Source organism: Mus caroli, unplaced genomic scaffold (assembly GCF_978045245.1).
Source record: "Mus caroli unplaced genomic scaffold, Mus_caroli_1 scaffold_13, whole genome shotgun sequence".
NCBI lineage: Eukaryota > Metazoa > Chordata > Mammalia > Rodentia > Muridae > Mus > Mus caroli.
In genome coordinates this window covers 49,869,831-49,895,658 of record NW_028227268.1, presented here as the reverse complement: position 1 = coordinate 49,895,658, position 25,828 = coordinate 49,869,831, and the positions used below count along the sequence as shown (strand labels likewise).

At 41.7% G+C, this 25,828-nt stretch overlaps 1 protein-coding gene across 2 annotated transcripts in view; it reads left to right on the top strand.

Annotated features, from left to right (window-relative positions):
• Ncbp3 (nuclear cap binding subunit 3) overlaps positions 1-25,828 on the top strand; it is a 39,958-nt gene that overhangs the window by 3,377 nt on the left and 10,753 nt on the right. For both annotated transcript variants that reach the window (XM_085829830.1, XM_021176645.3), the window contains exons 3-12: positions 1,963-2,068; positions 13,569-13,694; positions 14,153-14,281; positions 14,506-14,582; positions 15,559-15,667; positions 17,371-17,470; positions 18,453-18,556; positions 20,924-21,218; positions 23,309-23,463; positions 25,624-25,785. In XM_085829830.1, coding sequence (XP_085685956.1) covers positions 1,963-2,068; positions 13,569-13,694; positions 14,153-14,281; positions 14,506-14,582; positions 15,559-15,667; positions 17,371-17,470; positions 18,453-18,556; positions 20,924-21,218; positions 23,309-23,463; positions 25,624-25,785 — 1,363 coding nt within the window. The remainder of the gene's footprint in view (positions 1-1,962; positions 2,069-13,568; positions 13,695-14,152; positions 14,282-14,505; positions 14,583-15,558; positions 15,668-17,370; positions 17,471-18,452; positions 18,557-20,923; positions 21,219-23,308; positions 23,464-25,623; positions 25,786-25,828) is intronic.

Genomic DNA, 25,828 nt, shown 5'->3' with positions numbered 1-25,828 from the left:
TGTCTAACCTTTGAGGGCCATACCAACTGAGTTATTCCCAGCATCTGACAATATTGTCTTTTGCTAAGTGATTGCTATTACCATTGTATCACCTCCATTATAATACCTCAGAGTGAAGCTTCTTAATTTCCACGTGATAAATTGTCAGTACATTGCTTTATTTCAGTTCAGACTTTTTTTTTCTTAAAGATTTATTTATTTTATGCATATGAATACTCTGTCGGCACACCAGAAGAGGGCATCAGATCCCATTACAGATGGTTATGAGCCACCATGTGGTTGCTGGGAATTGAACTCAGGACCTCTGGAAGAGCAGTCAGTGCCATCTCTCCAGCCCCAGACCTTTTCTTTCTTCCTGATTTAAATGTGTACTGTTCAGTTTGAAATGGATTTTTCAATTTCAATTATATTTTTTATTTTATAAATGTGTATCAGTGTTTTGCCTGCATGTATTATGTGCACCATGTGCATGTCTGGTGCCCACAGAGGTTAGAAGAGGGCATCAGATCTTCTGGAACTGGAGTTACAGACAACTGTGAGCTACACCATGCGCGTGCTGGGAACTGAACTGTTGTCCTCTGTAAGAGCCCCAAGTGCTTTTAACTGCTGAGCCATCTCTCCAGACCCAATTTATAATGTAAACAATAGTATATATTTATATATTGGATCTTTAAAAACAATAAATAGAAGTATGCCATACTTGGCTTTTTATAGTTTCTCCTTCTCCGTTTGTGTCAGATACTTAAAGGCCAAAAGAAAGAGCCGAGCATCTTCTAGTGGAGAAAATAGTACAAAGTGAAATGTTCTCAGTTTCACTTGAGAAGTAGACTTCTTTCAACTTGGTATTATTTTCTAATATGTGAAACAGGTACCGGGGAAAAGATTTTGGCTAGGAGATTTACTGGCTCAGTCAGTAAAGTGCTTGCTGTAGAAGCATAAGAACTGAGCTCAGATCCCTAGCACCCATGGTTTGTTTGCTTGCTTGTTTGTTTGTTTGTTTTTTAATTCAGAGAAGTGTGTTTGTATCTGTAATCGCAGCATTAAGAAAGACCTGCTCCCCCATCCTCAAATGCACACATATGTTCCTACCTATACACTAAGCACACATGCACACAAACTGAAGCGAGTAGATTGTTGTTTGTGCTAGGAGGACTGCAGTGGGGGAAAAAAATGAGCCTAACCATTAGGAAATAACAGAAGCATTGCTGCTTCCTCACACCCTCAAGCTGATTTTAGTCAGGCCTTCAGTTGCAGTTACTGAAGGGCTCTTGAGAGCCATCAGAAAATCATAATTGGACCTGAATTTATTTTCACCTTTGGAAGAAATTTACAAAGTTTTTTCAGCAGTGTTGATGTCTTTGTCACTTACAAAGGAAAACAGGCGATTCCATGCACATAAGGCTGGAATAGAGGAGACTATTTTTGCGCTGGTGTTATTTTTAGATGGGGGTGTGGCTTTTAGGGAGTGGACCATTCAGGCATACATAATGTGGAAGAGCATGATAGGTGTGATTACCATGCCCACAGACAATGTAAAGTGATAATGGTAGTTGTGGGGTTCCTGGAAATAGCACTGGATCAGATCTGCCCTTAGCTAGAGGAGATATTTTCTGCAAACCTCCTTCCGTTTTTTGTATCTCCATTTCTGCACTAGGAAAATTGAGACGGTTAAGTTATTTGTTTTAACTTCTTGGTGTGATTGTTGGTGATACATGAAATATCAGAAAACTTTATAAACAAGTATTCACTGACTTCTTGACTTCCTACTATGTTCTGGGTACAGTCATAGGCTATGATAGAATGGAAATGATTTCAGCAGGGTTATTGTATGCTATGCATGTCCAGTTTTTTGCAAAATACATTCAGTTGCTTATTGTGATTTATTTGAAGGTTGCAGCATGTTTATGATTTAACTTTCCTCGTCCTCCCTTTCCCTATTTGCCTCTTTTTTTAACTTTCTAGGAAGCAATTGAAAAGAAAGAACAGCGAGCCAAGCGCTTCCACTTTCGAGCAGAAGTAAATCTTGCCCAGAGAAATGTAGCCTTGGACCGAGACATGATGAAGAAAGGTACAGTGTGTTTGGGGCAGATTTTTCATCCTGGTTCAAGAGTGACTTTCCCTGCCGTTGTTTCACGATCTTTCTGGCTTTTCCTGTATGTCCGGTCGTCATCCAAATACCCAAGAGGAAGGGATTCTGACATCACCTTTGTAAATGTGAGACGCTGTCAGATAGTTTTCGGTTAGAGCTAGAAGAGTGGAGCAGAAGACACTGTCAGGGAGGCTGTGTCAGAGGGGAGACGTGCATCCTTACCTCGGGACCTGCTCCTCTGCTTTGATCCTAGTGATGTTAGTTAGCTGTTCCTTGCCTTTAAGAAGAGTGGAAGGGCCTCACTGTGAAGCTTTCTTTTAGGGCACTTGGAGCTCTTTTGGAGCAGCTGGGATTTTTATTGGGAATGATGCATGGTACATGCAGGCCTCTCAGTACTTATTCTCAAAGAGACCTAAACCAACTGTAGCCTATTTTATTAAGGTATTTTTCTCCCTAGAACTCATAGCAAGGCAGTTGATAGTGGTGGGCTTTTTCTTTCTTTGTGGTGCTAGGTGTAACTGAGACTCACTCATGCCAATCAAGTCAAGTCACCACATGCCCGGCCCAATTACTACTTTTCTGCTTGCTTGCTTGAGGCAGCGTCTCATGGAGCTCAGACTGATTTCAAACTGAAGATGATTTTAAACTCATGGTCTTCCTGCTTCTACCTCCCAAGTTCTAAGATTCTAGGGGTGCACCATGACTCTCTAGCAAAGCAGTTTTTAAAAGGAGCGCTCAACAGAGTGAGCCTACATCCTTCTCATTGCCTTCTTATGTAAGTCCATGAACCCGACAGTCCTCTCTGTGCATTTATAAATATTGGTGTTTATGAAGGGCTCAGGAGGCAGCCTTCTCACTGCATGTTGAAGCTCTGGTGCTGTGTGAGTCTCTTTAGTTGTGCCTGATTGATGAAAGCGGAAGCTCAGGAACCTGCTGGATGAGGGAAGGTGGCTACTGTTTGTTGAGACTGTGCTTTCTTATGGCACTGGGTTAAGCACGTGTTTGTTTCTCACAGCAAGTCTCTGAGGAATATATTTTTTATAATTACTTTACAAAGGAAGAAGCAGGTTGTAGAAATTTAATGAGTTGCTCAGAGCTAATGAAAACCTCAGGGTTCTAACCTATATCTGTCTAACTTTAAAGACTTAAGCCTTACTTTAAGAAAATTGTTTTATTGTGTGTAATTTTAGTCAACAGTTGCTTATAAGAAGAGCAATCAGAATCTTATGTTTCTGCCAAGTTTTTGTTTTAGGTAGAATCTCGCATAGCTCATGGACTCTGATCCTCCTGCCTCTGACTCCCAAGTTCTGAGTTTATTGGTATGTGCCACCATACTCAGCTATGCAGATATTTCATTTTAAAGGCAGTATGTTTGCCTGGACACCGGTTGAGGACTATTGCTCATTGTATAGTGCAACCTGAATACAAGCCTTAGGCAAGATGGCCTAAGATAGAACTGTGGGTAGATGCAGTTGGATAAGTCCTAGAGGTAATGTTGTTTGTGTATCTCCTGAGTAGTTCAATGTAGAGTCAGGATTGGGAACCACTGGGTTTGAACAAAGGTTCTGAAGCCCATTTACCTGCATTCAAATTCTTTTTGTTGCTCTGTAACCTTGGACAAAATTAGACAGAACTGTCAGGAGTCTGTCAAAATATTGCAGCTCTTAGATTGGTGCTTTGGCACATAGTAGGTACCTAGTGGATGTTAGTTATCTGGCATTCTTCTAAGTAGTCACCTGAGCAAACCAGCCTCTTAGAGAGGGGAACTGAAATAAGTATCTTCATATCCACAGCTATACCAGGTGCCAACTAATTTTTTTTCTTATTAATATCAACAATAATAACACTTGTTAAATGCTTACCGAGTAACAGTTGCTCTGCTACATGGCTAATTTGTCCTTTAGCAATCCCCTGGGGGATGAGAACATCAAAGTGCTGAGACAGAGTGAAAACTTGCAGGACTGCACTTGAAGGCTGGACTGACTAGAAGCCTGTGTTTTTATTTTGCTAGCATTCAGGGACACCGCTTGGCACAGACTGCATCTAGTATGCATCAACAGGGATTTGCTACTTTTGGATGTCTATATAGTAGATTGCTAAATAGCTTTGGTCTGCATGTCTCTAGGATCAGAGCTTTTATGGTTGGAAGAGACCTTCTAGGTTATTTAGACCAGCTAGCTCCCTTCCTAATACTTCAGGCCTTTTGTCTTCCAGAGAAGGTATGAAAATCATTATGGGGCAGGCAGCTTTGTCTTAGGATACTTGCCTGTGTGGAACATTGCTCTCTACGAGTTTCTGTCTGGTAACCAGGTTGCTTTGTGACTCCTAGGAAAACCACTGTTAAGTACTTTCCTCTTTCATACAGTGATGGCTACAGAAATACGACCTCAGGGGCTGGAGAGATGGATGGCTCAGAGGTTAAAAGCACTGGCTGCTCTTCCAGAGGTCCTGAGTTCAATTCCCAGCAACCACATGGTGGCTCACAACCATCTGTATAGTGAGATCTGATACCCTCTTCTGGCCTACATGCAAGCAGAATGTTGTATACATGATAAAATAAATCTTAAGAAAGAGAGAGAGAAAGAAAAAGAGAACTACACCCTCACTGCCCTTTTTTTCTATCTTTTGAGACAAAGTGTTAGGATAGCCCAGGTGGCCTAAAGCTTAGGTAGTCCTCTTGCCTTCTAAGTACTGGGTTACTAGTGTGAGCCATCTCGTTTGGTCCTGACCAACTTTCTTTTGTTTGACATGTCTTTCTGGTCCCCCATCTCTCTCTGGTTTCTACATGTCCTTTCTTAGGTGCTGTGTAGACTCTGAATATGGTATCTGTGTTGAATAGCAGGCTTGTTGGTCCTTGTCCTCTCTCTTTTGCCAACCAGGGCAGTGGACCTGTCTTCAGCACAGAAGTTCCCTGAGCTTATGACTCTTATCCTACCTGCTGAGTGCTGTGCTAGGGTTGCGGGGTTGCATCATCACAGCTGGTTGATACATCACTATATCTTCACCTTAAGTCTGTGTAGTTTCTTTTTTCTTGATCCAGTTGTCAGCTGAGTTGTACAGTGTATTTCCATCTGCAGAGGAACAGCTGCACTGATTTCCTGGGCTGTACACATTGACTCTGATGGCACACCATCCACAGTATTCTTTGAATTGTGTAGATTTAGTAATCTTGTCAAAAAAAAAAAAAAATCCCAGAACATGAGTCTAGTGTGGCTTTTTTCTTAGTAAACCCATGCTGTTTCCTGTAGGAAAGATTTGGTGTCTTAAGGGATCATAGCTGCTGCCTACTAAATTTCAGACTGACGAAGAGCTTTGTAGTCTGCAGTTTGAATTTCCTTCTCGTCTCTACATCAGTGTGGGTGGGGTTAATCCTTCTCAAGGCTTCAAGGTACCTCTCTTTCCCTGTTCTACAGAGGTCGAGATTATTGCCTGATTCTGAAGTGAGCATGTTGGGATGTAACTCTGGACTAGAAGATCTGAGTCTATGGAAATGATTCTCTGTTGCTTTTCATTTGTGTTGTGGCTCTGGATTAAAGGTTTATGCTGCTACTCCCAGCTAACTGTCAGCACTTTGGGTTTTTTTTGGTTCTATTAGTGAAAGAGCAAAGCAGATCAGCAGTTCTGCCTTTTCTCTTTGCAGCAAAGCAGTTAATGAAAAAAGAAAGCTACTAGCACGTTGATGTTGTTGTTTGCTTGGTTTTTTGAGACAGGATCTCATCATATAGCTCTACCCGTCCACTCCCTCTGTAGACCAGGCTGGCCTTGAACTCACAGAGATCCACCTGCCTCTCCTTCCTGAGTGCTGGGATTAAAGGCGTGTACTACAACTGCCCTGTGCTGTCTGTACGTTTGATAGGCCTGTTCATGTTGTTCTGGGATCATGGTCCTTGTCATGGCAGGCTACTGCAGTGTGCCAGCCATGATCACCCTGTGATTATGTTTGCTTCTAGTCTCTCTGGCTGTGGGCTTTGTCTCTTTTCTGTTTCCAGCATACTGCCTCCTGACAGTTCTACATCAGCATTTTCTGTCACTGTGAAAGTTTCCCTTTGTCCCTGGAATTGACCCCCTTTCTCTCCCAGGCTTGCATGTTAGGTTGTGCTCACCTAAGTGCTCCTGTGATTTTCATAGAGCCTTTTTAAACTGTTACTGTATTTGCTTTTAATTATCCTAAGATGAGGGCTGGGGATTGACTTTTCTTTGGGTTTTCTGAAATCTCCTCTCCTCAAGACTTGAACTTGTGTCCTACTCTGTTGCTGGTTATCTTCCTTCCCTGTCGGAGCATCCAAGATGGTGCCCTGAGTGCCTGGCTTGAGAGCAACACTGAGTAAATACACAGTTCACTTGCCGTAAATCTGGCCACCTTCTTAGGCTTGTTTTATTTTGTGTCATTGCCAGCAAGGTGGGCCTTTGGCCTCCTTCCATGAGATCCTGATTTTAACAAAGTTCTTATCTCTGGGGGCCTTGCTTCTGCCAAGTTGGTTTTCTTTTGAGAGTAAACCACGTGCACGTGCCAGATAAGTGCTTTCTCACTGAGCTCCATCCCTAATCCTTGTTTTCTTATTTTGAGTCCGAGTCAGGATGGTTTTGAACTTGGAGTCCTTTGGCATCAGCCTCCTTAGTAGTTGGAATTAAGGCCTGTGACACCAGTCTGGTTTTTGACCTACTTCTTTTGAAGAAAATTGTCCATTGTCAACATGTATCTCATTCTGATAAAATCTAGACAGAATTTTTTATTCTTTCATTCTTTTTAAATAAATTTTAGGGCTGGAGAGATGGCTCAGTGGTTAAAAGAGTACTGACTGCTCTTCCAGAGGTCCTGAGTTCAAATCCCAGCAACCACATGGTGGCCCACAACCACCCGTAATGAGATCTGATGCCCTCTTCTGGGGTGTCTGAAAACAGCTACAGTGTACTTACATATAATAAATAAATAAATCTTAAAGAAGGGGGAGGGATGAAAAAGGAAAAAAAAAAGAGTACTGACTGTTCTTCCAGAGGTCCTGAGTTTGATTCCCACCACATGGTGGCTCACAATCATCTGTAATGGTATCTGATGCCTTCTTCTGGCATGCAGGTATACATTCAGATAGTGCATTTATATATGTAAAAATAAATCTCTTTTAGAGAGTAAAAATATAAAAATAAAAAATTTACATGAAAAAATAATATTTTTCGGCCATCAGTGGAAAGAGAGTCCCATTGGTCTTGAAAACTTTATATGCCTCGGTACAGGGGAATGCCAGGGCCAAGAAGTGGGAGTTGGGGGGAAGGGGAGTGGGGGGCGCTGGGGGGACTTTTGGGGTAGCATTGGAAATGTAAATGAAGAAAATACCTAATTAAAAAAATAATAAAAAAATTTACAATATGAGTTAAAAGAATGGAAAAAAATATTTTATGCCAGCAGTTTTAATTATCATGATGGAATATCATTTCAAAACCGTTTCAGAGGGCTGGTGATGGAACTCAGAAGTTGTCTGCTTGCTTAGCATGCACATGACAGGGCCCATAGTATGGAACAAATAAAATAAATAATAATTTCTCTTTATTCTTATACTAAGAAAAGTAATTTTTTAAAATTTATTTTCTCATGTATTACATACTAGCCTCAGTTTCTGCTCCCTGCTCCCCTGCCAGTCCTTCTCCCCCTCCTTCCATCTGAGATTCACTCAGGCAGGCCTCCCATGGATATCAACCACACGTGGTATATCAAGTTGCAGTAAGACTAGACACCCTCCCCCTCATATTAAGACTGAATGAAGCAACCCAGTAGGAGGAAAAGTGTCCCAAAAGCAGGCAAAAGAGTCAAAGACACTCCCTCTTCTACTGTGAGTCTCACAAAAAGACCAAGGTACAGAACAATAACATATATGCAGAAGGCCTAGGTCTGACCCGTGCAGTCTCTCTGATTGTCAGTTCAGTCTCTGTGAGCCCAGGTTAATTCATTCTGTGGGTTTGTTGTGGTGTCCTTGACCCCCCTGCTTCCTACAGTCCTTCTTCTGCAGGATTCCCCAGGTTTTGCCTAATGTTTGGCTGTGGGTCTCTATATCTGTTTCTGTCAGTTGCTGGGTGAAGCTTCTCTGATGATAATTATGCTAGGCTCCTGTCTGCAAGTATAACAGACTATGATTAGGAATTGTTTCACTGACTTTTTTTTTTTTTGGCTGGTCATGTTTGGTTCTATCCTGGGTCTCTGGGCTATCCAGCTTCTGGATCCTGGCCCTCCAGGCAGTATGGAGTGGGTGTGGGTCTCAAGCTGGACCCTTCCATCCTTCTTTTGTGTTTGAACTCTTTGTTTTTATCTGTAGGCTCTCTTTGATGTTTGTTAGTATACACTATGATGTGGTGATACTGAGTTTTGTTACCTTTCTCGTGTGCCTGACTCATTTGATTTTATCAGATGAACAAATAAGTATTCTCCCTAACACCCAGACTTTTCCCTCTTTCATCACTGGGAGTTGTTTGCTTTTTCTTTTGAGACAAGTGTCTCACTGTGCAGTCCTGGCTGGCCCAGATCTCACTGTATAAACCAGACTGGTCATGAACTTAGAGCTCCGCCTGCCTCTGCTTCTCCAGTGCTGGGATTGAAGGCGTGTAATGTGCCACCACGCCCGGCTCTGTCTTGTTTGTTTGTTATATTCTCTGGAACCATCTCTTGACTTACCATAGCCTTCTAAAGTCTTAGATTTTAGCTTTTGGCTCAAGGAACTAAAAAGAATATAGACTTAGCTAGGACTCACCTTGTACAAGGTGTCCTAGAACTCTTGTTCAGAGCAACTTTCTGCCTTTGCTTTTCCAGTGCTGGATTACAGATATGGTACTACAATATCACCATGCTTGGCATAGCCCACATTTCCTCTTTTCAAATCTCTGCCTCCTCAATGCTGAGATTAAGGCCTACACCATCATACAGAGCCATATTGCCTATTTTTAAATTGGATTTTTTTTTTCTTTTAAAAGATTTATTTATTTTAATGTATGTAAGAACACTGTCACTGTCCTCAGACACACCAGAAGAGGGCATCAGACCCCATTACAGATGGTTGTGAGCCACCATGTGGTTGCTGGGAATTGAACTCAGAACCTCTGGAAGAGCAGTTAGTGCTCTTAACCACTGAGCCATCTCTCCAGCCCCCCCGCCCCCAAGTTTTTATTTTTTATTTTTTACTATTGAGGTTTTAGAGTCCATTATATAGTCCAGATGTTAACTTTGTGTTGGAGGTATAATTTGCAAATATAGCCTTCCATTTTATAGACTGTCTCTTCATTCTGATGGTTATTTTATTTCCTTTTTTGTAAAGAAGTTTTTGAGTTTGGTATAATCCATCTGTTTAGTTTTTATTTTGTTTCCTGCACTTAGGGAATCTTATCCAAGGAATCTTTTCTATTCCAGGGACCTGAAGTTTTCTTCCTATTTTCTTTTGGTAATTTGTTTCAGATTTTCTTTTTTAAAAGATTTATTTACTTTATGTATATGACTACACTGTAGCTATCTTCAGACACACCAGAAGAAGGCATCGGATCTCATTACAGATGGTTGTGAGCCACCATGTGGTTGCTGGGAATTGAACTCAGGACCTCTAGAAGAGCAGTCAGTGCTCTTAACCGCTGAGCCATCTCTCCAGCCACCTTGTTTCAGATTTTACAAGCCCTTTTTTATTTTTTAATATTTTGCTTTGTATTTATGAGTGTTTTGCCTGCATGTTTGTCTGTGTTCCATGTACATGGAGTCCCTGAGAGCAATCTGAGTACCCTGCAAGAAGAACAAGTTTTCTTAGCTCCCGAGCCATCTATCCATCCTCTAAGCATTTCTCAGGTGTGCCCAACCTATGCTCTGTGAGCTGCATGTGCCTCATAATAACTGAATGTACCACAACACAAAGCTATAAACTTTATGAATACATGATAAGAGTTTAGATGTATGAGTTTTCTGTTTTGTTTTGTTTCATAACTTGATTACATGGTTCTCCAACATGAATTCTGTGATGGAAGATCCTGTTGCAGTATTGGAAGATTAGGCATGGCTCTGTACATTTTGAGTTAATAACTAGCCTGCTGACCAGTTTCTACCATCTAGGCTCAACCTACTCAAATCTAGTCTGGGATCTTCAAGGTAGTATTGTCGGTGTCAGTGTAAATTGGGATAGCTATACGGAGGAAAATACTATGTGTGTTCCTTTAAAAATTAAGCAGTAGGGAGCTGGAGAGATGGCTCAGTGGTTAAGAGCACTGACTGCTCTTCCAGAGGTCCTGAGTTCAATTCCCAGCAACCACATGGTGGCTCACAATCATCTGTAATACCATCTGATGCCCTCTTCTGGTGTGTCTGAAGATAGCTACAGTGTACTCATATAAAATAAATAAACCTTAAAAAAAAAAAAAAAAAGGCAGTAGGACTACCATAGAACCCGGTACACCACTTCTGAGCAGATAGCCAAAGAAAAGCAGGATTTGAAGAGGCATCTGCATACCTGTGCATTTTGTTATGTATTGTAGCACTACTCACATAGCCGAGACAGGAAGCAAAGTTAAATGCTCATTTCTGGTGCTAGGGATTAAAGCTGAGGGCTTACACATGCCAGGTAAGCCCCATCTCTGAGCTACATCTGCCCCACAAGCTGATGGATGGTTAAGAAAGTGTAGTACATGCTCCCATGGAATACTCTTCAGCTATAAAAAAGCAAAGCCCTGGCGCTGTGCCACACGATAGACGTAGACATCGGTATAAGGCTAAGTGAAATAAGCCTGCCACTGATAAACAGTAGCACATGATTCCATATGAACTTTAAAATACATGAGCTCAGTAGCAGTAGACAGTCAGATCCTGCTTACCAGACTGGGAGCAAAGGAAGGATAGAGCGTTGGAGATGGTTGATCAATGGCTGTAGTTACAGTTTGGAGTAAGAAGGTCTGGTTGTGGAATTGCATGGGAGGGTAATTATAGAGAATGATTTTGTAATATATATCTCAAACATCTAAAGGAAAGGAGTTTGAATGTTTATACCAGAAATGAATCATAGATGTTTGCTGTACTTTTTGTTTTTGAGACAGGACCTTACCTATAGCCCAGGCTTTTCTTAAACTCACTATGTAGCCCAAGTTAGCTTTGAATTCTTGTTGATCTTCCTGCTTCATCCTTTTGAGTGCTAGGATCACAGGCCTGAGCCAGCACAGCATGCCCTGTTTTCATGTATCAGTTAAAAGAAAAACATGCAGCCGGGCAGAGGTGGTGCACACCTTTAATCCCAGCACTTGGGAGGCAGAGGCAGACAGATCTCTGAGTTTGAGGCCAGCCAGGGCTACGCAGAGAAACCCTGTCTCAAAAAACAAACAAACAAAAAAACAGAAAAGAAAGAAAAAGAAAAACATGCTTGGGAGTACTGAGAACAGAATTGTCAGACTTACTTGAGAAGAGGAAGGGAGGTTAAGAGACCCTAGTTTTCTATGGGATGTCTTATTTGCATAAGATTTAAAAATTAATACTACTTGTCCAGATTGTTAGGCTTCTGTCATCCCCATACACGCACATGTCAGGCTTTGTCAGATGCATCCGGCGTTCCTTCTGCTCCACTCCTCCCCACTGCTCCTGGTCCACAGCCCCTTTACGATTAGCTCTGCCTGAGGTCTTTAAAGGAATTAAACAAAACCAGGTAGTAGATATATAAAGATTTACAAATTCTTAATGACATATTTACACATTTTACAGTTAATAAGGTTAAATATGATAATATACTTGAAGTAAGTATTTCATGGAAACATTCAGATGACATGGCTTTCAACTCTTTTTTTCATCAGATGTAACAGTTCTTTTCAATGTATTGTGAATGGGATCAGGCTTTTTCCTATAGCTACTAAGGTGTTTAATGCTACATAATGATGTATGTATTTGTGAATGTGTGCATGCTGTAGTGTGCATATAGGGGTGTGAGGATAACTTTCGGGGGTAGTTTCTTACCTTCCACCTTGTTGAGGCAGGATCTCTTTCTGCTGTGCTGTGTTCTCCAGGCCAGCTGGCCCATGAGCTGTGTCTGTCTTTCATCTGTAGAGTCTGGGGTTACAGATGCATTCCACTGCATCTTGCTCTTAATGTGGAGTCTAGGGTTGGAACTCAGTTCCTCAGGCTTATGTTGCAGCCGGCCCTTTAACTGCTGTGCCATCTCCCAGGCCTCAGGAATTGTTGATAACTTTTTTTTTCCATTCAATATGTTTTAGAATCTTTGATATATAATCTCTCTCTCTCTCTCTCTCTCTCTATATATATATATATATATATATATATATATATATATATATATATATATATGTAGTTTGAGTAAACCATAAGTTATTTAATATGGGTAAGCTCTAACTTCTTACCCTCATGGCTGCTGGATTATTAGAATTAGTGCTGCCAGCCGGGCGTGGTGACGCATGCCTTTAATCCCAGCACTCTGGGAGGCAGAGGCAGGCGGATTTCTGAGTTCGAGGCCAGCCTGGGCTACAGAGTGAGTTCCAGGACAGCCACGACTACACAGAGAAACCCTGTCTCGAAAAACAAAAAACAAAACAAAACAAAAAAAAGAAATAGTGCTGCCCTGAACGTTGCTATGTGAGCTCCTTTGTGAACTCACATGTGTGTTAGGATTGAGGCTGAGAATTCAGATTGTTTAGGATATGGGCTAGAGTACCTTCTGATCCCTTTGGAGTATCCTTGTCTGTGCTACCCTAGCAGGAGAAGCAACTCCTCCCATGTGGCCTGTGTTTCATGCAAAAGACAAAATCTGCTCAGTATCTATCGTTTTCAGTGGTTTTCAGTCAGGGTCTCACTACGTTGCCTTGGCTGGCCAGGAGCTCACAGTGATCCGCCTGCCTGTCTCCTGAATGTTAGGATTGAGGGTGTCTACTTCCATACCCAGCTTGGTATTGTCTTAATATGAACTGTCCATCTCTTCTTTTTGTTTTGTTTTGTTTTTTTTTTTGTTTTGCTTTGTTTTTTGAGACAGGGTTTCTCTGTGTAGCCCTGGCTGTCCTGGAACTCACTTTGTAGACCAGGCTGGCCTCAAACTCAGAAATCTCTTCATATTTTTACCTGTCTGTATAAATTGTTTTACACCTTTTGTTCATTGTTGAAGGGTTTTTTCTGATTTGTAGGATGTCCTTTTTCTTTGTGTGTATATCTTTGGGGGAGGGAGGACAGGACAGTAGGGTTTGAGAAAGGCCCCAATCCTGTGAACAGCCCTATGCAGCAGTGTATTTGTTTATTTGTTGGTGCTAACCCCTTCCTCCATCTGAGCCCTGTGTGACTATTCTGAATCCCATCATTTGCTTATTGCGGGTCAATGTAAACATTAAAGAAGTCGACCCTACCCTCTTGTTCTGTGTTCTTTTGAAATAATTACTGTTTCAGTTTCTTCCTCTTCTAGAATCATTATCTAAACCATGGTAAAGAATTCTTAGCAAGCTGTAAATAGCAGGTAGGAAAATTCTGTGTCTTGTTTTTTAGCAATTCCCAAGGTGAGACTGGAGACAATCTACATTTGTGGAGTGGATGAAATGAGCACCCAGGATATCTTCTCCTATTTTAAGGAATATCCTCCAGCTCACATTGAGTGGTTGGATGACACCTCCTGTAAGTATACCTACATTTTCTGTGTAGCATGCTTTCGTTTATGATTTTTAAGGAGTTCTTGCTATTTTGATAGTGAATAATTATTGCCCAAACTGCCTATGCTTAACTTGTGTCCTTAGCCTAGGAGAAAAAAGTTCACAAGTCTTAGTCTAGCCCCGCCTGGCGTAGCACTGGGAATTCGCTAGTCTTTGCCTGCCACGCGCTAGGATTGTAAGTGTGTGCTGCCACATTTGGCTTCAGGCAGTTCCTTGCTCAGAATAGTTATTGGTGGAATTGGGTTTGGGAATGTAGCTCTGGACGACATTCATGAGACATTTGCCACCATTGTCTGCTTTTTTCATGAGCTGGTTTTGATATTGACCAACAGCCTTTGTAGCCAGTTAAGCTGTGGCAGTGAACCTGATGCCAAATCTGCTCTCAGGAGATTTACACTTGGGTGTGGTGATGCTTTATCGTAGGCAATGTGGTTTGGCTGGACGAGATGACGGCCACACGAGCTCTCATCAATATGAGTTCTCTGCCAGCCCAGGATAAGATGAGAAGCAGAGATGCCAGTGAAGACAAGTCGTCTGAGAAGAACAAGAAAGGTAACTGCACACAAAGAGGGCCCTTGCTGCCCTGTGCACCAATCTGTTCAGGGCCTTGAGTAGATAGAGCATTGTGAATACTGCCTCACCAGATGTTTCTGAGGTAAATTATGATACTTGGGTTTATCAGTCAATAGGAATAGGAAACACTGGGCTTTTTAAACTTTACAAGTTTATGATGGGGTTACACTAAGGTTCCTCTTGTCCCTCACACTCCATTGTAGACAAGCAGGAAGACAGTTCAGATGACGGCGAGACTGAAGAAGGAGAAGTGGAAGATGAGAATTCAAGTGATGTAGAGGTTAGTAATAGGGCAACGATATCTAAGGTTTATTGGAAAAAATAATGCTTACTGTCTTTTTAAATGTCAGACATAAAGACTTAGTAAGCTATGTTCTCTTAGCCTTTTAGTTTGTGTGGATGTAACAGTTCATCTTGGAGTCTTAGAATAGTGTTCATATTTGTGTAGAAGAGAAAATGGGTTTATTAAGAAACACTTTGAAGTGTTACCTAACCAATAAAATAAGAAAAAACAAGTAGTGTTTGTCAGAAATGTTGGAGAGTGTTCATTTGAAATATTTGGGGTCGGGGTGGGGGGCTTGCACATGTTAGGCAAGTGCTGTGCTCCTGATCTGTGCCCTCAGCTAAGTATATTCATTTCATGTTGAATTATTTAAATGGTAAGTGTTTACTATATACCAAATTCTGGGAAAAAACTATCAAGTTTTTTTTTTAAAGGCCCTTGGCTCACTGGAGGCTGCATTTTAGAGGGGAGGACAGACATACAGTTGCATGCTGTTAGGAGACACAGTGAGCACTGTGAAGACTGTAAAGGGTGAAGGGAGAGAGATTAAGGGCTGCAGGGATGGTACATGTTGTGCTTGCAGGGGACCTGAGTTCCACTTCCAGCATCCATGCCATGTGGGATGGCTTACGGCTGCTTGTCATACTCACTACAGGGTAGCCAACTTTGTTCTGTCCTCTGTAGTCAGAACTCATGTGCACATAACTCCACACAGACACATTCCTGTGCACATAATTTTTAAAAAGTGTTTATAATAAAAGAGATAGAAAATGATGGGGACTATTTTTTAGGTGAGTTAGTCAGGAAAACCCTGACTTCAGAGTCACCGTAGGAATAGATGCTGTGACACTGATGGGTCTAAAAGACAGAAGGCTTCTTAATGGGAACTGCACAGAAAAAGTATGAAACATGCTGGAGTTTTATGTTGAAAGTGTTCTCTTTTTTTTTTTTTTTTTTTTTTTTGTCTTTTAAGTTGGACACGTTGTCTCAGGTAGAAGAAGAGTCTCTGTTACGAAATGATCTTCGTCCAGCTAACAAACTTGCTAAAGGAAATAGACTATTCATGAGATTTGCTACAAAAGGTAAACTTGATCTTTGATATTGATTTTTGGTCAGAATGATGAAATTACTGAGTAAAACTTAGCTGTTGACTAGAAGCCAGTTCAAATAATGCCAAAGCTCCTTTTAAACAAATACTTTATGAAAAAGCAGCTTACTGACTGAGGAGGAATTTCATTTACATTTGTATTTGTTTTTGTGTCTTTATTTCACTGTTAGCATGCATGCCTGTGATGCACTTGGGTCCCATTTAATCCTCTTCTTGTTCACACATCCCCTCCCTTCCCCTTTTGACCTCCCCTTTTACTTAACTCTGGAATTCCACATACAAAAACAAACAGGGTGCTTTGTTTTGTTTTTCAAAGCAGGGTAGCCCTGCTCTGTGTAGCCCTGGCTGTCCTGAAACTGGCTCTGTAAACCAGGCTGGCCTGAAACTCAAGGATCTACCTGTCTCTGCCTCCCAAGTGCTGGGATTAAATGTGTGAGCCACCGTATCTGGCTTAACACTTTGTTTTTATGAAGTAAATTTTATTAAAGTAGGAGATTTGTGGAGCCATAGGTGCTAGGCACTGGAACAGGGAACATTGGCAGTGCTCAGGATGCCCTCTAACATGCAGGGCCCACCTCTGAAGTGCTGCTATGGATGAAGATTTAGTTAGGGCTATATTGATCAGATCCAGGGCTTTATCTCAGAGACGTCATCATGTCTGTGGCAAGAGAGTTGACTTTGAAATGAATGAGATTCTCTCAGCACACACTGAAGTCTACCACTGTGTCCATCCTGGTCATCCTAGTAGGTAACAAAGTAGAAAAGGTGCTCTTTCAGTTCCACTGTCACCACACTTGAACCCCCCTGGAATCACTGGATCAGGGACTCCACCACCATGGCCTAGGCCAGTATCTAGGAGGTTGGTAGAAGTCTGGTTTTGCAGAAACTCCTGAACCAGAGCTGTGTGTGCGGTACCTTTGCCTTTGGTGTCTTTGGGCTGGTTTGAGGTGAGATGAAGTTGATAGGCACCTCAGTGTAGTAGCAAGCGAATATCAAGGGTCCCCTTCCCCCCACTGGGAGAGCCCATTAGCCACCATGTCTGCCTGTCTGATGAAGTTCTCATGTCTTGTCATAGAGGCTGCTGACCTTCACTAGTGCCAGCAAGTGAGCCAGTATTTTGTGCTGAATAACAGATAAATGAGTCTTGCAGTGCTGAGCTTGGTCTGCCACAACTAGGGACCAGGAGCACGTGTAGGAATCCATTGATGGTCACAGCAGTGTTGCCCACCGGTGTGTCTACCACAGTGCCATATCAGGGATGCTTTGCTGTCCTATCTCAACATAATTTCTGTGCCTCTATATTCCAGCAGAAGAAATGAGCTTGCTGGTATCTTATCTCAGTAGAAGATGCCACTGTGTGTCCCAATTTGGGACAGTGCCACGGGGCTACTGGAAGGTCTTTTGGGGGCTGATGAAATAGGCTGTTGCTAATAATGTCTTGGTAACTATGGAAGCCCAGGTACTCTACAGTAGCTATAAAAGTGGTATATAGCTTTTATAAAACTATCAAAGTAGTATATTAATGGATTATATGGTCTTTCTATTTCTATATTGCAAACTTAAGGTCAGCTTGGGCTACATGAAACCCTGCCTCAAAATACAAACATCTAAAATCAACTAGTCACTATTATCTTCACTCTCACAGGAAACCCTAAGTAACTGTTCTATTAACTTTAGATGACAAAAAGGAACTTGGAGCAGCCAGAAGAAGTCAATACTACATGAAGTATGGAAATCCAAATTATGGAGGCATGAAAGGAATTCTTAGCAATTCATGGTGAGTCCAAAACCTTAAAATATAGTGGCTGTTTGTCTGTTTTTGTTAACACATAATAGGCTTCATTATGACATAAATATACATGTAGATAATGCATTTTCATAGTTTGATCTTGACCTCTCCTGTCCCCACCCACTCCTTTCCAACTAGCTCCCTTCTACCTTGACAGCTCTCTTGTGTGTGTGAGTGACCCATTGAGTTTTGTTAGGGTTTTTACAGGAGCATGGGTATCTTACCAGTAGTCACTGAAGAAAATCTCTCCCTCCCCCTCAACTACAAATTGCATATAAATCATGGGGCCCTGTGTGTCCCTCCCCATTCCATGACGGGTTGATGAGCTTAGTCTTATGTAGTTTTGTGCAGGTATTCACAGCTGAGTTGAGGAGTGCTGCATTCATGCCATACCCAGGAAGTCAGTGTTCACCCATGTTGCCCTTCTCCAGCTCTTAATTCTTTCTGGCCCTTCCTCCACAGTGTTTCTTGAGACTGGGGGTGACATAGATGTCTGTTTATGGTTAGGCATGCAGGAGTTTTTTATTCTGTGCATTTTGTCAGTTTCAAGTCTCTGTCTTCACTGATGACCTCTGCAAAATGTTTTTTTTGGGGGTGGGGGGGGGAGTTAAAACAACAGTGTCTCATGTAACCCAGGCAAGTCTCGGACTCTTATGTGGCTAGACAGAACCTTGGACTCCTGATCCTCTTGCCTCCACCTCCCAAGTGTTGAAACTACAGACATGTGCCCCCAAGCATGATTTGAACACTGCTTGAGCTGTTTTTCATCCTTAGTTGGTATTCTGTGGCGGAATGTCAGAACCAACATGGCCTGAAGGCCCGTAGGGACAAGCTCGTGATTCTTAGCTGTGCAATGATATGAGAACGCTGCTTCGGCACCTAACGCTGCTGTTGTGGAGCTGGAATAAAGTGGATCTCAGCATCCTTCCTATTGGTTTCTGATGGTGTGCTTATTTTGGCAATATTGCAGGAAGCGAAGATATCATTCCCGTCGCATTCAGCGGGATGTGATCAAGAAGAGAGCCCTGATTGGGGATGACGTTGGCTTGACGTCGTATAAACACCGACATTCCGGTAGTTGCCTGCTCAGCTCTTGGGTAGACACACACGTTTGGCTCTCAAAATCGTATTTTTATTCTTAACATAGTCTTTTAAAGTTCCAAACTTTATCATCCTCTCTTCCTTGCCCCCACCCTCTGCCAACATAGAGGAAAGTAAGTCAAGTCGTGGTTAATTTTAAATTGCCCATGCAAGAGGTCACATGATTTTATAAAACTGTTCTTTAAAAAGACCATATGTTACAGAGAGAAAATTAAAATAAAAATTTCTTAGGAACTTAATTTTTCCACTATTAATGTCAACAACAGCATGGAAACAACCTCATCAAATGGAGCCTTTGTTCTCCCTTTCCAGTGATGTGATTGGCTGCTGTACTGAGTGTTTTACACATTAGCTCTCGCATATGACTGCTGCCAAGACATGGGACATTATGACCTGAGGCTTTTTTCTTTCTCTCTTTCTTGTATCTTTATTGTAAAGGAACCATTTTCATTATGATTTCTAAAAGATTGATTTTATTTTGACATGTACAGTCTTCTACTTTATATAGAACTAGGTAAGTCAGTATAGTCAGTATACAAACAATATAATATGCACAGGTGTCGATGTCATTGAAATGAGACAGGAAGAGGTGGAATATATATTCTTTTACTAATGGATGTGTACAGAATTGTTTATTTGAATTCTGCATATCAGTTATACATGTAGTTTCTGTTAATGCTTTTCCAATTTCAGTTACTTTAAGGCATTGTTAGCTGGGTGTATGCCACACGCCTTTAATCCTCGCACTCAGGAGGCAGAGGTCAGAGGAGTTCTGTGTGTTCCAGGACAGCCTGGTCTTCAGAGGCTACACAGAGAAACCCTGTCTTGAAAAACAAACAAAAAAAGATATTGTAACCTTCTCTATATACCCCTAAGTCTCTTTATGCCCCAATACAGTAACTGATTTCATTTGACATGTATCTTTTTGTCTACTTTCAAAAAATTATAATTATTGTAAGTGTATACCTTATATTTGTTTTTCCCACTTAACTGCAAGCATTATTTCATGTTCATGTTCTTTTTTAAAAAAGATTTTATTTTTAATTATTTGTGGATAGGGCTTGGGGGTGTTGGTTTGTGTAGTGCCTGTGGCGGCCAGGAGAGGGTGTCAGATTCCCTTGGAGCTTGAGTTACAAGCTATTGACTCTGGTTCTCTGCAAGAGAAGTGGGCATTTTTTAACCACTGAGCCATCTTTCTAGCCTCCTAGCCCATAAACTTTAGAGTTAATGTTGATTTTTATTATTAAGAGTTATCATGTGGCATGAAGTTATACTGAACATTGAGTTACTGCATATAAAACATCTGTTTCTTACTGTTTCCATCAACTGATCAGTATGGAACCTTGCTGTACTCATTTTTCTGTTTAAAGACAGTTGACTTAATATGTACTATTAATTAATTGACATTGAATTCACAGCTGAGGGCACTATAACTCATGCTTGAATGAGGCTTATTTAGTATAGGTATTTTCTTTCTTTTTTTTGGTTTTTTGAGACAGGGTTTCTCTGTGTAGCCCTGGCTGTCCTGGAACTCATTCTGTAGACCAGGCTGGCCTCTAACTCAGAAATCCGCCTGCCTCTGCCTCCCAAGTGCTGGGATTAAAAGTGTGCGTCACCACACCCGGCTGGTATTTTCTTCATGAGATATGCCACTATCCTTTTACACCAGACAACATTTCACTATATTTAATGGAGGCCCCCTTTTTTTTTTTTTTTTTCTATAATCCTGATGTCCTGGAACACACTGTTGTAGACCAGACTGGCCTTGAACTCTCAGAGATCCACCAGCCTCTGCCTTAGTGCTGGAATCAAAGGCATAAGCCATCACACCCAGCTTGGGAAACCATTTTTAAGCAGTGAAAGTAGCAGGTGAAAGCACACACGAAAAAAGTGTGAAAACACAGCACCTAGTAGATTGAAAAGAACCTTGCTAACACTATGAGTAATGAATAAGAAGGTGGTGTTGCTGTGGCCTTGGCCAGGAAGAACACATCTGACCACTCAGGTGCCGGTCAGTCTGCAGGTGTCTTCAGATGTTCTTAACAGTAGCTTGAGTGTTGATTTAAGAGTCACAAATAAATATGACAGATTTATAAATATAAAACTCATGAATAATGAAGACTGCTCATATTGTATATGAGTTTATACTACTATTACTATGCTCATGCTGTAGCCAGTCTTGGATAAACAGGTGAATAAGAATGGCGTCCAGGTGACACTTGTAGGCAGTTCTCCAGCACTATCTCAGGGGGCATTCTTTCCTTCTACCAATGGAGAGTAGAAATCATACTTGTAATTTAGCCTTTTTTAGTACTAACCTTTTGGGTTAAATTTCTTCAGGATTAGTGAATGTTCCTGAGGAACCCATTGAGGAAGAGGAAGAGGAGGAGGAGGAAGAGGAGGACCAGGACATGGATGCCGATGACAGAGTCGTGGTGGAGTACCATGAGGAGCTCCCAGGTCTCAAGCAGCCCCGTGAGCGGAGCCTGTCTAGGCGATCCAGTGCGAGCAGCTCAGACTCAGATGAGATGGACTATGATCTGGAACTGAAGATGATTTCTACTCCCTCCCCAAAGAAAAGCATGAAAATGACCATGTATGCAGATGAAGTAGAGTCCCAGCTGAAAAGTATTAGGTAAAGTTATTTTCCTCTTTTTAGTCAGTGTTAACTTTAAATGTGCTTATTTATTTATTTTGTCAATACTGAGGATTGAACCCAGGAAGATGTCTTGTGTACATACGAGGTAAACACTCTCCTACTGAGATGTATTCTTACTTATAATTTTCTTTTTTGAGGATTTTGAGACAGGACAGCATTGGCTGTCCTGGAACTCACTCTGTAGATCAGGCTGGCCTCAAATTCACAGAAACTGCCTGCCTCTGTCTTCCAAGTGCTGGAATTAACGTCATGCACCACTACACTTGGCTTTGATTTTCTTTTTTTTAATTTTAATTTTATATGTATCAGTGTTTTGCCTATGTGAATTTTAAATTTATATGTATCACTGTTTTGCCTACGTGAGTTTTAATTTTATATGTATCAGGGTTCATGCCGTACCCTCAAAGGTCATAAAAGGCCATCAGATCCCTTTGGAACTGTAGTTACAGATTATTGTGAGCTGTCATGTGGGTGCTGAGAGTCAAGCCCTGGTCCTGTGGAATAGTAGCCAGTACTTTTAACATGCTTAAACTCTTTTTTTTTTTTTTAAGATTAATTTATTTTATGTATCTGAGTACACCATTGCTCTCTTCAGACACACCAGAAGAGTGCATCAGATCCCATTACAGGTGGTTGTGAGCCACCATATGGTTGCTGGGAATTGAACTCAGGACCTCTGGAAGAGCAGTCAGTGTTCTTAACCACTGAACCATCTCTCCAGCCCATGCTTAACTCTTAAAATCCATGCTTTCAGCCCCTATAGTTTGGTTTTGAAATGGTAATTACAAATGTAATTCTTCATGTGATAATCATTTTTATACTAGTTTCCATTCTTCTACCATGAGTGTTGAACACAAGTGGTCAGGCTTGGAAGCATGTATCCTTACCTACAGAGCCATCTTGCTAGCCTTATTTATTTATTTATTTATTTATTTATTTATTTAAGATTGGGTTTCACTGCAGAGCCCAAACTGGCTTTGTATTTGCATACTTCCTTCCCCGACGTCCTTCCTGCTGGGATTACAGGTGTACACCACACCTAATGCCTTTTTATAGTTACTGACATTTCTATTAATATTGCCCTAGCTAAATAGATCCCTCCAAGTCTGCCTTGCCATAGAAAATAATCCATGTATTTAAAAAGCTGTACGTGTTGCTAGATTTCCTTCTTAGGCCTTTGCCCATATTACTGCTTGTGACTCATACCCTCATTAGGCCTAGGTGCTACTGTTCTTAATGTTTGTGGACCTCTGAAATTGAGAACATAGTTACTTTAATGAAAGGATTCAGTAAGTGTAGATTTTATTTAAAGCTTTTTTAAAAATGTATATTTGAGCTGGGTGTGTTGGTGCACGCCTTTAATCCCAGCACTTGGGAGGCAGAGGCAGAAGCAGGCAGATTTCTGAGTTCGAGGCCAGCCTGGTCTACAGAGTGAGTTCCAGGACAGCCAGGGGCTACACAGAAAAACCCTGTCTCGAAAACAAACAAACAAAACAAAAAAAAACAAAAAAAATTTAAATTTGAAAAAATTTGAGGCAGGATGTCACTAAACCAAGTGTACTGGATTTAAATGTGCTGAGTAACATACCCAGCATGTGAAGTTGTGAGCAGCCTGCAGCCTGCCTTAGCGTCCAGGAAGCTGAGACTGCAGGCTTTGTTCACATGTCTGTGCTTAGTTTTTATAGAACTAGTAGAGAATTCTAGCAGAGTAATGCTCTTTCCCATAAGGAGGGTCTCATCTGTCCCTGTGTGAGCAGAGTTTTAGCCTCTTTGCAGGTGTCTGCTTAATGTTTGCTTACCCTTGGTGACGGGAGCATCAGTTATGTGTTCTGTAATAAAGTGTACAGGCATCATGTGGAAATCACCCTGTCAAAGTCTGCAGTCTATTTAGTGGTCACCATCTTTTCATAGCATGTTGATCCTAGTGAGCTATTACAGTGGTAATTATAAGTCAGTGACGGTCATCTTAAATTGAGTTTTTCTGAAGTAGGAGACTTTTTTGCATCTTTCCTCACAGTTGAAGTTGGTTACTTATGCTCTCTCTGCTTTTTTTTCCCCCCTTAAAGGAATCCCATGAGGGCAGATAGTATATCCACAAGCAATATAAAAAACCGAATTGGTAACAAATTGCCTCCTGAGAAATTTGCAGATGTCCGTCATCTCTTAGATGAAAAGCGGCAGCATTCCTGTCCACGGCCAGCAGTCAGCAGTACTAAACCAGGTATTGTTCTTCCCTCTTTTGTGCTCCTGACTCCCTTTTTGTAAGCCCCTTGAGTGGCTTGGTTCCATCCCAGACTACTCTAACGTTTCCAGCCCCTCAGTATGCAAGTGGCCAAGCTCTCTGCCCTGTAGAGGAAAAAAAAGTCCAAGATCTGGCAGCAAAATCCCACAAATCCCAGGCCACCCTGGAAAGTATCCCACCACTACCACCAAGGAAACCTATATAAAGCCTGGGTCCTGCTCAGTTCTTTGCTCTCAAGCAGAAGTAGCCACCCTCCTGTGTCCTTCCCAATAAATGTCTGGTGAGAGGTTTGTTGTGCAGGGTGACTTTGTGGTGTTCATTGGCTTCTAACTGCCAGGATACTTTCCCCTCAGAGTTAATCCTGATGCTTGTGAGCACCTGAGGGCAGATGGGCCCAGGGCAGGTTCTTCTGAACTCAATTAACTGTTCCTCTTGTTGCATCTACATCTTTAGTTAGGCATCCATGAGAAAATAAATAAAGTCGGATTTTGCAACAAAACTAGTTTTCAGTATTTTTTGTTTGAAATAATAAATAAATACTAAATAATAATAAATAAGTAATATTACTTCCCTGGGATATTTTATACCCCAAACCAATAAAGTTGGGTGGTTAGAAACATGGTTGAGTGTGAACTAGATTGTATATGTGAGCAAACCCTAATAAAGCAATATAAACATGTGCTTATGGCTAGGGCTGGCATGTGCCAGTCTTTGGGGAGGCTGCAATAGCTGCCGCAGATCTGCTGAGACGATTGGAGCCAGTTTTTGAAGAAAGCAGCTTTAGAGCGTAGTCTTGGGAGGACTAGGACACAGTTGACAAACTATCTTTGGAGGGAGGAAATAAAATGATTCTTATTTTAAAAGATGATTTTAGTGAGTTCCAGGACAGCCAGGGCTATACAGAGAAACCCTGTCTCGAAAAAAAAAAAAAACCAAAAAAAAAGATGATTTTGAAGGATTAGAATATAGTGGGCATAGAAGACAAAGTAAAAAGGGCTAAACTTTTTAGGGACAATGACATCAGAAGGGGTGAGAATGGAACCCTGGGAAGGAGGAGGATGGAAGAGAAGCAACTGAAGAGGCTCAGCCTGAGCTCTTGTGAGGAGTTTACATGAGAAGTCAAGAGTAGGCTCAAGGTTGATGAACATGTGGCTGCTGTCGCTGCTGCGTGTTAGGGGAAACCTCAGGCCCAGCGGCTATGTGACAGACTTGGAGGAGAGCACACTTAGTTTAGGACATAGCTCCTTTATCCTTGGCCTGTTGCCAGTCTCATTACACTTGTCGGTTAAATGTAAGTCTATTGAGAACTACTTGTATTTTCAAGGACTGTGGCTTGCAGTATTGTTAGCTGGAAAATGTGATGTGTTACTTAGTTTTGCTTGATTCTGGCAAAAAGGAAAAAAAGAAGAAGAAAAGGAAGAAGACTGCTTCAGGCACTCAGCTGGTAGCCCCTACATCCAAGTTTTAAGTTTTCTTAAGAGAAGCAAGACCAGTTATGAACAGAACCGCCTTTTAGAAACCTTCTCGTGCTGGGTGCTGTGTCTTCACTATGGGAGATTTGGGGTCAGGTCTCTAGAGAGCTGTACTGATTCCTTTGTTTGGTTGGTGCCTCTGCCTCTTGAGGTCTGGGATTAAAGACATGTACCATCACCATCTGGTGGCTGACCAGATTTTTTTTTTTAATCAGCTTAAGAGTTATGGAAGAGGGAACCTTAACGGAGAAAATGCCCCTGCCAGATTAGTTTGTAGAGAAGCCTGTGGTGCATTTTCTTGATTGCCGATTATTGTGGGAGGGAGGGCTCAGCACACTGTGGGCAGTACCTCCCCTGGACTGTTGGTCCAGGAATGAGGAAGCGGGCTGAGCAAACCTCGAGAAGCAAGCCAGTAAGCAGCATTCCTCTGTGGCCTGTGCATCCGCTCCTGCCTCCAGGTTCCTGCTCTGTGAGCTTCTGCCCTCACTGCTTTTGATAAGTTGTTATATAGAGAGTGAGTGAAATGAACCTTTCCTCCCCAGGTTGCTTTTGATCGTGGTATTTTGTCACAGCAACAGCAACCATGGCTAAGACGAAAGCCTAGTTCATTGGTACTGAAGTAAAACACGTATGCTTGGTAACAGGTATACTTTCTCTCTTTTGGCAGATATTCGCCAGCGATTAGGAAAAAGACCGTATTCTCCAGAGAAGGCTTTTAGTAGTAACCAGGTGGTTCGGAGAGAGCCCTCTTCGGATGTACATAGTAGGCTAGGTGTTCCCAGGCAAGATGTTAAAGGCCTCTACTCCGATACTCGGGAGAGGAAATCAGGTGAGTAACACTTCACAATGATGGAAGGGAAGGAGTGGAGACC